Raw genomic sequence first — 15260 nt, 5'->3', positions numbered from 1 at the left:
AGGGTTGGGTCAGGGTTTGCGACAGGGTTTGGGACAGGGTTGGGTCAGGGTTTGGGACAGGGTTGGGTCAGGGTTGGGACAGGGTTGGGTCAGGGTTTGGGACAGGGTAGGGTCATGGTTTGGGACAGGGTTGGGTCAGGGTTTGGGACAGGGTTTGGGACAGGGTTGGGACAGGGTTGGGACAAGGTTGGGTCAGGGTTGGGTCAGGGTTTGGGAAAGGGTTGGGTCAGGGTTTGCGATAGGGTTTGGGACAGGGTTGGGTCAGGGTTTGGGACAGGGTTGGGTCAGGGTTGGGACAGGGTTGGGTCAGGGTTTGGGACAGGGTAGGGTCATGGTTTGGGACAGGGTTGGGTCAGGGTTGGGTCAGGGTTTGGGACCGGGTTGGGTCAGGGTTTGGGACAGGGTTGGGAACCGGTTTGGGACAGGGTTGGGGACAGGGTTGGGACAGAGTTGGTTCAGGGTTTGGGACAGGGTTTGGGACAGGGTTTGGGACAGGGTTGGGTCAGGGTTGGGTCAGGGTTGGGTCAGGGTTTGGGACAGGGTTGGGTCAGGGTTGGGTCAGGGTTGGGTCAGGGTTGGGTCAGGGTTGGGGTCAGGGTTTGGGACAGGGTTTGCGACAGGGTTGGGACAGGGTTTGGGACAGGGTTGGGACAGGGTTTGGGACAGGGTTGGGGACAGGGTTGGGGAAAGGGTTTGGGACAGGGTTGGGACAGGGGTTGGGTCAGGGTTTGGGACAGGGTTGGGTCAGGGTTTGGGACAGGGTTGGGACAGGGTTGGGACAAGGTTGGGTCAGGGTTGGGACAAGGTTGGGTCAGGGTTGGGTCAGGGTTTGGGACAGGGTTGGGACAGGGTTGGGACAGGGTTTGGGACAGGGTTGGGGACCGGGTTGGGACAGGGTTTGGGTCAGGGTTGGGGACCGGTTTGGGACAGGGTTGGGACGAGGTTGGGTCAGGGTTTGGGACAGGGTTTTGGTTAGGGTTGGGGACCAGGTTGGGACAGGGTTAGGGTCAGGGTTGGGTCAGGGTTTGAGACAGGGTTTGGGACAGGGTTGGGTCAGGGTTGGGGACAGGGTCTAGGAGAGGGTTGGGGACTGGGTTGGGGACAGGGTTGGGGACAGGGTTGGGGACAGGGTTTGGACAGGGTTGGGACAGGGTTTGGGACAGGGTTGGGACAGGGTTTGGGTCAGGGTTTGGGTCAGGGTTTGGGTCAGGGTTGGGTCAGGGTTTGGGACAGGGTTTGGGACAGGGTTAGGTCAGGGTTGGGTCAGGGTTGGGTCAGGGTTTGGGACAGGGTTTGGGACAGGGTTGCGGTCAGGGTTTGGGACAGGGTTTGGGACAGGGTTTGCAACAGGGTTGGGACAGGGTTTGGGACAGGGTTTGCGACAGGGTTGGGACAAGGTTGGGTCAGGGTTTGGGACAGGGTTGGGTCAGGGTTTGGGACAGGGTTGGGTCAGGGTTTGGACAGGGTTGGGTCAGGGTTTGGGACAGGGTAGGGTCATGGTTTGGGACAGGGTTGGATCAGGGTTGGGTCAGGGTTTGGGACAGGGTTTGGGACCGGGTTGGGTCAGGGTTGGGTCAGGGTTGCGGTCAGGGTTTGGGACAGGGTTGGGTCAGGGTTGGGTCAGGGTTTGGGACAGGGTTGGATCAGGGTTGGTCAGGGTTGGTCAGGGTTTTGGGTCAGGGTTGCGGTCAGGGTTTGGGACAGGGTTGGGTCAGGGTTGGGTCAGGGTTGGGGACCGGGTTGGGTCAGGGTTTGGGATAGGGTTGGGTCAGGGTTGGGTCAGGGTTGGGTCAGGTTTGGGTCAGGGTTGCGGTCAGGGTTTGGGACAGGGTTTGCAACAGGTTTGGGTCAGGGTTTGGGTTGGGTCAGGGTTGGGTCAGGGTTTGGGACAGGGTTGGGTCAGGGTTGGGACAGGGTTTGGGACAGGGTTTGGGACAGGGTTTGGGACAGGGTTTGGGTCAGGGTTTGGGACAGGGTTTGGGACAGGGTTGGGTCAGGGTTGGGTCAGGATTGGGTCAGGATTGGGTCAGGGTTTGGGACAGGGTTTGCGACAGGGTTGGGACAGGGTTGGGTCAGGGTTTGGGACAGGGTTTGGGACAGGGTTTGGGACAGGGTTTGGGACAGGGTTGGGTCAGGGTTGGGTCAGGGTTTGGGACAGGGTTGGGTGAGGGTTGGGGACCGGGTTGGGACAGGGTTGGGACAGGGTTGGGACAAGGTTGGGTCAGGGTTGGGTCAGGGTTTACGACAGGGTTGGGACAGGGTTTGGGACAGGGTTGGGTCAGGGTTTGGGACAGGGTTGGGTCAGGGTTGGGACAGGGTTGGGTCAGGGTTTGGGACAGGGTAGGGTCATGGTTTGGGACAGGGTTGGGTCAGGGTTTGGTCAGGGTTTGGGACAGGGTTTGGGACCGGGTTGGGTCAGGGTTGCGGTCAGGGTTTGGGACAGGGTTGGGTCAGGGTTGGGTCAGGGTTTGGGACAGGGTTGGTCAGGGTTTGGGACAGGGTTTGGGACAGGGTTTGGGACAGGGTTGGGTCAGGGTTGCGGTCAGGGTTTGGGACAGGGTTGGGTCAGGGTTTGGGACAGGGTTGGGTCAGGGTTGGTCAGGGTTTGGGACAGGGTTGGTCAGGGTTTGGGTCAGGGTTTGGGACAGGGTTTGGGACAGGGTTTGGGACAGGGTTAGGGACCGGGTTGGGTCAGGGTTGGGTCAGAGTTGGGTCAGGGTTTGGGACAGGGTTTGGGAGAGGGTTGGGTCAGGGTTGGGTCAGGGTTTGGGACCGGGTTTGGGTCAGGGTTGGGTCAGGGTTGCGGTCAGGGTTTGGGACAGGGTTGGGTCAGGGTTTGGGACAGGGTTGGGTCAGGGTTGGTCAGGGTTTGGGACAGGGTTGGTCAGGGTTTGGGACAGGGTTTGGGACAGGGTTAGGGACCGGGTTGGGTCAGGGTTGGGTCAGAGTTGGGTCAGGGTTTGGGACAGGGTTTGGGACAGGGTTTGGGACAGGGTTGGGACAGGGTTGGGACAGGGTTGGGTCAGGGTTTGGGACAGGGTTTGCGACAGGGTTTGGGACAGGGTTGGGACAGGGTTTGGGACAGGGTTTAGGACAGGGTTTGGGACAGGGTTGGGACAGGGTTTGGGACAGGGTTGGGTCAGGGTTTGGGTCAGGGTTTGGGAAAGGGTTTGGGACAGGGTTTGGGACAGGGTTGGGTCAGGGTTTGGGTCAGGGTTTGGGACAGGGTTGGGACAGGGTTGGAACAGGGTTTGGGACAGGGTTGGGGACCGGGTTGGGTCAGGGTTTGGGATAGGATTGGGTCAGGGTTGGGTCAGGGTTGGGTCAGGTTTGGGTCAGGGTTGCGGTCAGGGTTTGGGACAGGGTTTGCAACAGGTTTGGGTCAGGGTTTGGGTTGGGTCAGGGTTGGGTCAGGGTTGGGTCAGGTTTGGGTCAGGGTTGGGTCAGGGTTGGGTCAGGGTTGGGACAGGGTTTGGGACAGGGTTTGGGACAGGGTTGGGACACGGTTTGGGACAGGGTTTGGGACAGGGTTTGGGACAGGGTTGGGTCAGGGTTGGGTCAGGGTTGGGTCAGGGTTTGGGACAGGGTTTGCGACAGGGTTGGGACAGGGTTTGGGACAGGGTTTGGGACAGGGTTGGGACAGGGTTTGGGACAGGGTTTGGGACAGGGTTGGGTGAGGGTTTGGGACAGGGTTTGCAACAGGTTTGGGTCAGGGTTTGGGTCAGGGTTGGGTCAGGGTTGGGTCAGGGTTGGGTCAGGGTTGGGTCAGGGTTGGGTCAGGGTTTGGGACAGGGTTTGGGTCAGGGTTTGGAACCGGGTTGGGAACCGGGTTGGGACAGGGTTGGGACAGGGTTTGGGACAGGGTTGGGACAGGGTTTGGGACAGGGTTGGTTCAGGGTTTGGGACAGGGTTGGGACAGGGTTGGTTCAGGGTTTGGGACAGGGTTGGGTCAGGGTTGGGTCAGGGTTTGGGACAGGGTTGGGACAGGGTTTGGGACAGGGTTTGCGACAGGGTTGGGACAGGATTTGGGACAGGGTTTGGGACAGGGTTTGGGACAGGGTTGGGTCAGGGTTGGGTCAGGGTTGGGGACAGGGTTGGGGACTGGGTTGGGGACAGGGTTGGGGACAGGGTTGGTTCAGGGTTTGGGTCAGGGTTGGGACAGGGTTGGGTCAGGGTTGGGTCAGGGTTGGGACATGGTTGGGACAGGGTTGGGACAGGGTTGGGACAGGGTTGGGACAGGGTTGGGACAAGGTTGGGTCAGGGTTTGGGACAGGGTGTGGGACAGGGTTGGGTCAGGGTTTGGGTCAGGGTTTGGGACAGGGTTTGGGACAGGGTTTGGGACAGGGTTTGGGACAAGGTTGGGGACAGGGTTGGGGACAGGGTTGGGGACAGGGTTGGGACAGGGGTTTGGTCAGGGTTTGGGACAGCGTTGGGACAGGGTTTGGGACAGGGTTGGGTCAGGGTTTGGGACAGGGTTGGGTCAGGGTTGGGTCAGGGTTGGGGACAGGGTTGGGGACTGGGTTGGGGACAGGGTTGGGGACAGGGTTGGGGACAGGGTTGGGACAGGGTTGGGACAGGGTTGGGTCAGGGTTGGGTCAGGGTTTGGTCAGGGTTTGGGACAGGGTTGGGTCAGGGTTTGGAACCGGGTTGGGAACCGGGTTGGGACAGGGTTGGGACAGGGTTTGGGACAGGGTTGGGACAGGGTTTGGGACAGGGTTGGTTCAGGGTTTGGGACAGGGTTGGGACAGGGTTGGTTCAGGGTTTGGGACAGGGTTGGGTCAGGGTTGGGTCAGGGTTTGGGACAGGGTTGGGTCAGGGTTTGAGACAGGGTTTGAGACAGGGTTTGCGACAGGGTTGGGACAGGATTTGGGACAGGGTTTGGGACAGGGTTTGGGACAGGGTTGGGTCAGGGTTGGGTCAGGGTTGGGGACAGGGTTGGGGACTGGGTTGGGGACAGGGTTGGGGACAGGGTTGGGGACAGGGTTGGGACAGGGTTGGGACAGGGTTGGGTCAGGGTTGGGTCAGGGTTTGGTCAGGGTTTGGGACAGGGTTGGGTTAGGGTTTGGAACCGGGTTGGGAAACGGGTTGGGACAGGGTTGGTTCAGGGTTTGGGACAGGGTTGGGACAGGGTTGGTTCAGGGTTTGGGACAGGGTTGGGACAGGGTTTGGGACAGGGTTGGGACAGGGTTTGGGACAGGGTTTGGGACAGGGTTTGGGACAGGGTTTGGGACAGGGTTTGGGACAGGGTTGGGTCAGGGTTTGGGACAGGGTTGGGTCAGGGTTGGGTCAGGGTTGGGTCTGACCAGAGCGGGCAGCAGCTTTTCTTGGATGAGGGAGATAAAGGCCAGACTGTCGGCTCCTTCTTTGGCCGACAGGTCGAAGTCTGCGTTATATTTCTGAAACACAAATGTATGAAACTCAAATACTTCACTTCTGACTGTGGGCGTCGCCCCGGAGACCGCAGCCCGTGGGCGTCGCCCCGGAGACCGCAGCCCGTGGGCGTCGCCCCGGAGACCGCAGCCCGTGGGCGTCGCCCCGGAGACCGCAGCCCGTGGGCGTTACCTGTTTGCGCAGGTGGATGATGATGTCACTGGGTCTAGTCAGAGTCTCGTTCTGATTGGTCCTCAAAGCAGGAAGTGAACCTGAGGAGACATTTCACCGTCAAACATCGACCAATCACAAGGGTCAGGGTTGACATGTTCTGATGTTCCAGACTGGAGCTTTAAACGTTCTAATGTGATAAACGTTCTAATGTGATAAACGTTCTAATGTGATGAACGTTCTAATGTGATGAACGTTCTAATGTGATGAACGTTCTAATGTGATGAACGTTCTAATGTGATGAACGTTCTAATGTGATGAACGTTCTAATGTGATGAACGTTCTAATGTGATAAACGTTCTAATGTGATGAACGTTCTAATGTGATGAACGTTCTAATGTGATAAACGTTCTAATGTGATGAACGTTCTAATGTGATGAACGTTCTAATGTGATGAACGTTCTAATGTGATGAACGTTCTAATGTGATGAACGTTCTAATGTGATAAACGTTCTAATGTGATGAACGTTCTAATGTGATGAACGTTCTAATGTGATAAACGTTCTAATGTGATGAACGTTCTAATGTGATGAACGTTCTAATGTGATAAACGTTCTAATGTGATGAACGTTCTAATGTGATAAACGTTCTAATGTGATGAACGTTCTAATGTGATGAACGTTCTAATGTGATGAACGTTCTAATGTGATAAACGTTCTAATGTGATGAACGTTCTAATGTGATGAACGTTCTAATGTGATGAACGTTCTAATGTGATGAACGTTCTAATGTGATAAACGTTCTAATGTGATGAACGTTCTAATGTGATGAACGTTCTAATGTGATAAACGTTCTAATGTGATAAACGTTCTAATGTGATGAACGTTCTAATGTGATAAACGTTCTAATGTGATGAACGTTCTAATGTGATGAACGTTCTAATGTGATAAACGTTCTAATGTGATAAACGTTCTAATCTGATGAACGTTCTAATGTGCTGAACGTTCTAATGTGATAAACGTTCTAATGTGATAAACGTTCTAATGTGATAAACGTTCTAATGTGATGAACATTCTAATGTGATAAACGTTCTAATGTGATGAACGTTCTAATGTGATAAATGTTCTAAACGTTCTAATGTGATAAACGTTCTAATGTGATAAACGTTCTAATGTGATAAATGTTCTAATGTGATAAATGTTCTAATGTGATAAATGTTCTAAACGTTCTAATGTGATAAATGTTCTAATGTGATAAATGTTCTAATATGTATGTCACAGTGACATGTTCAGTGTGATTGACAGGTGCCCCCTGCAGGTGCGTGCAGCTCGCACCTGACGGGCTTCTCCAGGGATTATTCATCTTGTGAATCTTCAGTGGAGCTCCAGCAAACTGAGCGTACGCCTGAAACCACAACACAGACCTGGTTTAGTCCTGGTTTAGTCCTGGTTTAGTCCTGGTTTAGTCCTGGTTTAGTCCTGGTTTAGTCCCGGTTTAGTCCCGGTTTAGTCCCGGTTTAGTCCCGGTTTAGTCCCGGTTTAGTCCTGGTTTAGTCCCGGTTTAGACCCGGTTTAGTCCTGGTTTAGACCTGGTTTAGTCCTTGTTTAGTCCTTGTTTGGACCCTGTTTGGACCCGGTTTAGACCCGGTTTAGACCCGGTTTAGACCCGGTTTAGACCCGGTTTAGTCCTGGTTTAGTCCTGGTTTAGTCCTGGTTTAGACCTGGTTTAGTCCTGGTTCAGTCCTGGTTTAGACCTGGTTCAGTCCTGGTTTAGTCCTGGTTCAGTCCTGGTTTAGACCTGGTTCAGTCCTGGTTTAGACCTGGTTTGGACCTGGTTTAGTCCTGGTTTAATGTTGGTTTAGACCTGGTTTAGTCCTGGTTTAGTCCTGGTTTAGTCCTGGTTTAAACCCGGTTCAGTCCTGGTTTAGTCCTGGTTTAGTCCTGGTTTAGTCCTGGTTTAATGTTGGTTTAGACCTCTCCAAGCCGCCAAATCTGCCCACCTCTCCACCCTCATCAACACCTCCCACCGGAGCCCTCGCACCCTGTTCTCCACCGTCAACAAGCTGCTCCAGCCACCGGACATCACTCCACCCTCCTCCCCTGACCTCTGCAACTCTTTCCTCCTTGCCTTCAATGACAACATTTCCAAAATCAACAGCTCCATGACTGCCGTCTCCATTAACTCCATCACCACCCCCACCCCTGCCCCCCCTCCGCTCCCTGACCACCCACCCTTCCCTGCCCTCACCACCTTCTCCTCTGTTAACTCCTCTCACATCATAGACCTCATCACCGCTTCCAAAACCACCACCTGCTCTCTCGACCCCCTCCCAACGACTCTAACCAAGGCCTGCCTCCCTGCTCTCATCCCCCATCTCACCACCCTCTTCAACCAGTCTTTATCCCTCGGCCATGTTCCTTCCATCTACAAACTGGCCTCCATCACCCCCATCCTCAAAAAACCCACCCTAGACTCCGCCAACCTCTCCAACTACCGCCCCATCTCCAACCTGCCGTTCCTCTCAAAAACGCTGGAACGCATCGTCGCCGCCCAACTTCACACCCAAACAACCTCTATGAACCCCTCCAATCTGGCTTCCGCCCACTTCACAGCACTGAAACAGCCCTGGTCAAAGTACTCAACGATCTCCTCACCTCTGCAGACTCCGGGGCCCTCAACATCCTGTTACTACTAGACCTCAGCGCAGCCTTTGACACTATAAACCATTCCATCCTCCTACAAAGGCTGCGCCAACTGGGTGTTGAGGGCTCTGCACTTGACTGGCTCACATCCTACCTCACCAACAGGCAAGAGTTCATTTCCCTCTCCGGTCACTCATCCACCCTCTCCCCAGTAACGCAGGGGTCCCCCAGGGCTCAGTCCTCGGCCCCCTGCTCTTCATCTGCTACATCTTCCCCCTTGGTCACATCCTCCGCCAACTCAACCTGGACTTTCACTGCTACGCTGACGACACCCAGATATACCTCACCACCAAACCCACCCACACCCTCCCCTCAGCCACATCCAAACCTGCATCTCTACAATAAAATCATGGCTCACTCTCAACTTCCTCAAACTGAACAGTGACAAAACAGAGCTCCTCCTCATTGGCACCAAATCCACTCTCAATAAAACTGGTCCCTTTTCACTCAGCATCGACACCTCGACCATCACCCCCTCTACCCTGGTACGCAATCTCGGTGTCATCATGGACCCCACCCTCTCCTTCACTCCCCATGTCAGCCACATCGTCAAGACCTCATACTTCCACCTCCGCCGCATCGCCAAAATCCGACACTGCCTCACCCTCCCCGCTGCTGAATCCCTCATCCATGCCTTCATCTCCTCCCGCCTCGACTACTGCACCTCCCTCCTCACTGGCACCTCCTCCCATTCCCTCCACAGACTCCAAATGGTCCAAAACTCCGCTGCCCGCCTCCTCACCCACACCCGCCTCCTCACCCACACCCGCCTCCTCACCCACACCCGGTCCTCACCCACACCTTCCTCACCCACACCCGCCTCCTCACCCACACCCTCCTCACCCACACCCGCCTCCTCACCCACACCCTCCTCACCCACACCCGCCTCCTCACCCACACCCGGTCCCGTGATCACATCACTCCCGTTCTCCGCTCTCTCCACTCTCTCCCCATCAAGCAGCGCATAAACTTTAAAATACTCCTCCTCACCTTCAAAGCTCTTCACCACCTTGCCCCCCCCTACCTGTCTGACCTCCTCATCCCCCACCGCCCCCCCTACCTGTCTGACCTCCTCATCCCCCACCGCCCCCCCTACCTGTCTGACCTCCTCATCCCCCACCGCCCCCCCTACCTGTCTGACCTCCTCATCCCTCACCGCCCCCCCTACCTGTCTGACCTCCTCATCCCCCACCGCCCCCCCTACCTGTCTGACCTCCTCATCCCCCACCGCCCCCCCTACCTGTCTGACCTCCTCATCCCCCACCGCCCCCCCTACCTGTCTGACCTCCTCATCCCCCACCGCCCCTCCCGAGCTCTCCGATCCTCCTCCTCTCTCACCCTGACTGCACCAACATCCCGACTCAAAACTTTTGGCGACAGAGCGTTCTCCCGAACAGCACCCCGACTCTGGAACTCCCTCCCCCCCGTCCCACTCCCCCTCACTCACAACATTCAAATCCCGCCTAAAAACATACCTCTTCACCCAAGCCTATGACCTCCCCTACCCCTAGCCTCCTCTACCCCATTGCCTACTCTTCTACCCCCTGTTTCATCCCCATCTTTTTCTCTCTACTTCTTCTGTCTTGTTCATTTTATCTGTATATTAATGTGTTCTGTACGTGTTGTCCCCCCTGTCTGTAAATACCCCCCCTTTTTTATTATGTTCAGCGTCTTTGGGTCACTGAAAAGGGCTATATAAATAAAAGTTATTATTATTATTATTATTATTATTAATTATTATTATTGTTGGTTTAGACCTGGTTTAATGTTGGTTTAGACCTGGTTTAGACCTGGTTTAGTCCTGGTTTAGTCCTGGTTTAGTCCTGGTTTAGTCCTGGTTTAGTCCTGGTTTAGACCTGGTTTAGACCTGGTTTAGACCTGGTTTAGTCCTGGTTTAGACCTGGTTTGAACCTGGTTTAGTCCTGGTTTAGACCTGGTTTGGTCCCGGTTTAGACCCGGTTTAGTCCTGGTTTGGACCCGGTTTAGTCCCGGTTTGGTCCCGGTTTAGTCCTGGTTTGGTCCCGGTTTAGTCCTGGTTTAGACCCGGTTTAGTCCCGGTTTGGACCTGGTTTGGACCTGGTTTGGACCCGGTTTAGTCCCGGTTTAGACCCGGTTTAGTCCCGGTTTAGTCCCGGTTTAGTCCTGGTTTAATGTTGGTTTAGACCTAATTTAGTCCTGGTTTGGACCTGGTTTAGTCCTGGTTTAGTCCCGGTTTAGTCCCGGTTTAAACCCGGTTTAAACCCGGTTTAGTCCCGGTTTGGACCCGGTTTGGACCCGGTTTAGACCCGGTTTAGACCCGGTTTAGACCTAATTTAGTCCTGGTTTGGACCTGGTTTGGACCTGGTTTAGTCCTGGTTTAATCCTGGTTTAGTCCTGGTTTAGACCCGGTTTGGTCCTGGTTTAGACCTGGTTTAGACCTGGTTTAGTCCTGGTTTAGTCCTGGTCTAAACCAGGACTAAACCAGGTCTAAACCAGGACTAAACCTGGTTTAGTCCTGGTTTAGTCCTGGTCTAAACCAGGACTAAACCAGGTCTAAACCAGGACTAAACCAGGACTAAACTAGGACTAAACCAGGACTAAACCTTTAGACCGGGTTTAGACCCGGTTTGGACTCGGTTTAGACCCGGTTTGGTCCCGGTTTGGACCCGGTTTGGACCCGGTTTGGACCCGGTTTGGAGCCGGTGTGGAGCCGGTTTGGAGCCGGTTTAGACCCGGTTTAGACCCGGTTTAGACCCGGTTTAGTCCCGGTTTAGTCCGTGTTTGGACCTGGTTTAGACCCGGTTTAGACCCGGTTTAGACCCGGTTTAGACCCGGTTTAGTCCCGGTTTAGTCCGTGTTTGGACCTGGTTTGGACCTGGTTTGGACCTGGTTTAGACCTGGTTTAGACCTGGTTTAGACCTGGTTTAGTCCTGGTTAAGTCCTGGTTTAGACCTGGTTTAGTCCTGGTTTAGTCCTGGTTTAGTCCTGGTTTAGACCTGGTTTAGACCTGGTTTAGTCCTGGTTTGGACATGGTTTAGACCTGGTTTAGACCTGGTTTAGACCTGGTTTAGTCCTGGTTTAAACCATGTTTAGTCCTGGTTTATTTCCTGGTTTAGACCTGGTTCAATGTTGGTTTAGTCCTGGTTTAGTCCCGGTTTGGACCCGGTTTAGACCCGGTTTAGACCCGGTTTAGACCCGGTTTAGTCCCGGTTTAGTCCCGGTTTAATGTTGGTTTAATGTTGGTTTAATGTTGGTTTAGTCCTGGTTTAGACCTGGTTTAGACCTGGTTTAGTCCCTGGTTTAGTCCTGGTTTATTTCCTGGTTTAGACCTGGTTTAGACCTGGTTTAGACCTGGTTTAGACCTGGTTTAGTCCTGGTTTAGTCCTGGTTTAGTCCTGGTTTAGTCCTGGTTTAGTCCTGGTTTAGTCCTGGTTTGGACCTGGTTTGGACCTGGTTTGGACCTGGTTTAGTCCCGGTTTAGTCCCGGTTTAGTCCCGGTTTAGACCCGGTTTAGTCCCGGTTTAGACCCGGTTTAGACCCGGTTTAGACCTAATTTAGTCCTGGTTTGGACCTGGTTTGGACCTGGTTTAGTCCTGGTTTAGTCCTGGTTTAGTCCTGGTTTAGACCCGGTTTAGACCCGGTTTAGTCCCGGTTTAAACCCGGTTTAAACCCGGTTTAAACCCGGTTTAGTCCCGGTTTAGTCCCGGTTTAGACCCGGTTTAGACCCGGTTTGGACCCGGTTTGGACCCGGTTTGGACCCGGTTTGGACCCGGTTTGGACCCGGTTTAGTCCCGGTTTGGTCCCGGTTTGGTCCCGGTTTGGTCCCGGTTTGGACCCGGTTTGGACCCGGTTTGGACCCGGTTTGGACCCGGTTTGGACCTGGTTTAGACCTGGTTTAATGTTGGTTTAGACCTGGTTTAGTCCTGGTTTGGACCTGGTTTGGACCTGGTTTGGACCTGGTTTGGACCCGGTTTAGACCATGTTTGGACACGGTTTGGACCCGGTTTGGACCCGGTTTAGACCCGGTTTAGACCCGGTTTAGACCCGGTTTAGTCCCTGTTTGGACCTGGTTTAGACCTGGTTTAGACCTGGTTTAGACCTGGTTTGGACCTGGTTTGGACCTGGTTTGGACCTGGTTTAGTCCCGGTTTAGTCCCGGTTTAGACCCGGTTTAGACCCGGTTTAGACCCGGTTTAGTCCCTGTTTGGACCTGGTTTAGACCTGGTTTAGACCTGGTTTAATCCTGGTTTGGACCTGGTTTGGACCTGGTTTAGTCCTGGTTTAGTCCTGGTTTAGACCTGGTTTAGACCTGGTTTAGACCTGGTTTAGACCTGGTTTAGACCCGGTTTAGTCCCGGTTTAAACCCGGTTTAAACCCGGTTTAGTCCCGGTTTAAACCCGGTTTAGTCCCGGTTTAGTCCCGGTTTAGTCCCGGTTTAGTCCCGGTTTGGACCCGGTTTGGACCCGGTTTAGACCCGGTTTAGACCCGGTTTAGACCCGGTTTGGACCCGGTTTGGACCCGGTTTGGACCCGGTTTAGTCCCGGTTTAGTCCCGGTTTGGTCCCGGTTTGGACCCGGTTTGGACCCGGTTTGGACCCGGTTTAGACCTGGTTTAATGTTGGTTTAGACCTGGTTTAGTCCTGGTTTGGACCTGGTTTGGACCTGGTTTGGACCTGGTTTGGACCTGGTTTGGACCCGGTTTAGACCATGTTTGGACACGGTTTGGACCCGGTTTGGACCCGGTTTGGACCCGGTTTTAGACCCGGTTTAGTCCCGGTTTAGTCCCGGTTTAGACCCGGTTTAGACCCGGTTTAGACCCGGTTTGGACCCGGTTTGGACCCGGTTTGGACCAGGTTAAATCCCGGTTTGGACCCGGTTTGGACCCGGTTTGGACCCGGTTTGGACCCGGTTTAGACCTGGTTCAGACCTGGTTTAGTCCTGGTTTAGACCTGGTTTAGTCCTGGTTTACCAGGACTAAACCAGGTCTAAACCAGGACTAAACTAGGACTAAACCTTTAGACCCGGTTTGGACCCGGTTTGGACCCGGTTTGGACCCGGTTTGGACCCGGTTTGGACCCGGTTTAGTCCCGGTTTGGACCCGGTTTGGACCCGGTTTAGTCCCGGTTTAGTCCCGGTTTAGTCCCGGTTTAGTCCCGGTTTAGACCCGGTTTAGTCCATGTTTGGACCTGGTTTGGACCTGGTTTGGACCTGGTTTAGTCCTGGTTTAGTCCTGGTTTAGTCCTGGTTTAGTCCTGGTTTAGTCCCGGTTTAGTCCCGGTTTAGTCCCGGTTTAGACCCGGTTTAGACCCGGTTTAGACCCGGTTTAGACCCGGTTTAGACCCGGTTTAGTCCCTGTTTGGACCTGGTTTAGACCTGGTTTAGACCTGGTTTAATCCTGGTTTGGACCTGGTTTGGACCTGGTTTAGTCCTGGTTTAGTCCTGGTTTAGTCCTGGTTTAGACCTGGTTTAGACCTGGTTTAGTCCTGGTTTGGACCTGGTTTAGTCCTGGTTTAGTCCTGGTTTAGACCTGGTTTAGTCCTGGTTTAGTCCTGGTTTAAACCATGTTTAGTCCTGGTTTATTTCCTGGTTTAGACCTGGTTCAATGTTGGTTTAGTCCTGGTTTAGTCCCGGTTTGGACCCGGTTTAGTGCCGGTTTAATGTTAGTTTAATGTTGGTTTAGTCCTGGTTTAGTCCTGGTTTAGTCCTGGTTTAGACCTGGTTTGGACCTGGTTTGGACCTGGTTTGGTCCTGGTTTAGTCCTGGTTTAGTCCTGGTTTAGTCCTGGTTTGGACCTGGTTTGGACCTGGTTTGGACCTGGTTTGGTCCTGGTTTAGTCCTGGTTTAGTCCTGGTTCAGTCCTGGTTTAGACCTGGTTTAGACCTGGTTTAGTCCTGGTTCAGTCCTGGTTTAGACCTGGTTTAGACCTGGTTTAGACCTGGTTTAGTCCTGGTTTGGACCTGGTTTAGACCTGGTTTCACATATAAATGACAGGTCTCTGGAGCCTGAGTCCTGATCCCGGGACACGGTCTCTGTCTGTCTCCTGGCTCGGTCCGGCTCGGTCTGGTCCGGCTCGGTCCGGCTCTAACGGCCCGGTCCTGTGGTCACTCACCATCACGGTCAGACAGTCGGTGCTCACAGACGGTAACCCGAAGTCTCCTTCCCAACAAAACAAGTGCTCCGGAGCCGCCATGATGAGCGGAAGTGCGTGACTCTGTGAGCGGAAGTGGAGCGGGGGAGACGGGGCTGCGGCCGGACATCGCCCCCTGAAGACACTGCACGGGAATTGCACTGTCTCTTCTTCTTCTTCTTCTTCTTCTTCTTCTTCTTCTTCTTCTTCTTCTTCTTCTTCTTCTTCTTCTTCTTCTTCTTCTTCTTCTTCTTCTTCTTCTTCTTCTTCTTCTTCTTCTTCTTCTTCTTCTTCTTCTTCTTTTTCTTCTTCTTCTTCTTCTTCTTCTTCTTCTTCTTCTTTTTCTTCTTCTTTTTCTTCTTCTTCTTCTTCTTCCTCTTCTTCTTCTTCTTCTTCTTCTTCTGCCACCACCAACTGACTTTCTATTTAGGCCGGACCATGTTTAGTCCTGACTCTGGCACCAGCAGGAGGCCGGTCCATGTTTAGTCCTGACTCTGGCACCAGCAGGAGGCCGGTCCATGTTTAGTCCTGACTCTGGCACCAGCAGGAGGCCGGTCCATGTTTAGTCCTTACTCTGGCACCAGCAGGAGGCCGGTCCATGTTTAGTCCTGACTCTGGCACCAGCAGGAGGCCGCTCCATGTTTAGTCCTGACTCTGGCACCAGCAGGAGGCCGGTCCATGTTTAGTCCTGACTCTGGCACCAGCAGGAGGCCGGTCCATGTTTAGTCCTGACTCTGGCACCAGCAGGAGGCCGGTCCATGTTTAGTCCTGACTCTGGCACCAGCAGGAGGCCGGTCCCTGAGGTCCTCAGAGTCCGAGATGGTTCATATGGCACTAACATATCCAAGATGTACTTTGGTGCTAGGCCATGGAGAGACACAAGCAGAGCTGCTTTAAAGTCTCTTCTCTGAGC

General features: G+C 54.0%; 1 protein-coding gene across 1 annotated transcript in view; it reads right to left on the bottom strand.

The window, feature by feature from the left end:
• The window catches only part of LOC140374138 (metaxin-1-like), a 186553-nt gene extending 172092 nt beyond the window's left edge, over positions 1-14461 (bottom strand). Inside the window, exons 1-4 of the mRNA XM_072460944.1 lie at positions 14330-14461; positions 6876-6945; positions 5563-5642; positions 5304-5396 (exon numbers count right to left, since the gene is read on the bottom strand). Of these exons, the coding sequence (XP_072317045.1) occupies positions 5304-5396; positions 5563-5642; positions 6876-6945; positions 14330-14410 (324 nt within the window). The 5' untranslated portion in view covers positions 14411-14461. The remainder of the gene's footprint in view (positions 1-5303; positions 5397-5562; positions 5643-6875; positions 6946-14329) is intronic.
• Between the last annotated feature and the right edge of the window lie 799 nt (positions 14462-15260).

Source organism: Eucyclogobius newberryi, unplaced genomic scaffold (genome assembly GCF_026437365.1).
Source record: "Eucyclogobius newberryi isolate DKJ021-1_F unplaced genomic scaffold, fEucNew1.0.hap1 SCAF_3, whole genome shotgun sequence".
Taxonomy (NCBI): Eukaryota; Metazoa; Chordata; class Actinopteri; order Gobiiformes; family Gobiidae; genus Eucyclogobius; species Eucyclogobius newberryi.
The sequence above is the reverse complement of the archived record's forward strand: the minus strand, read 5'-3'. Positions and strand labels throughout refer to the sequence as shown.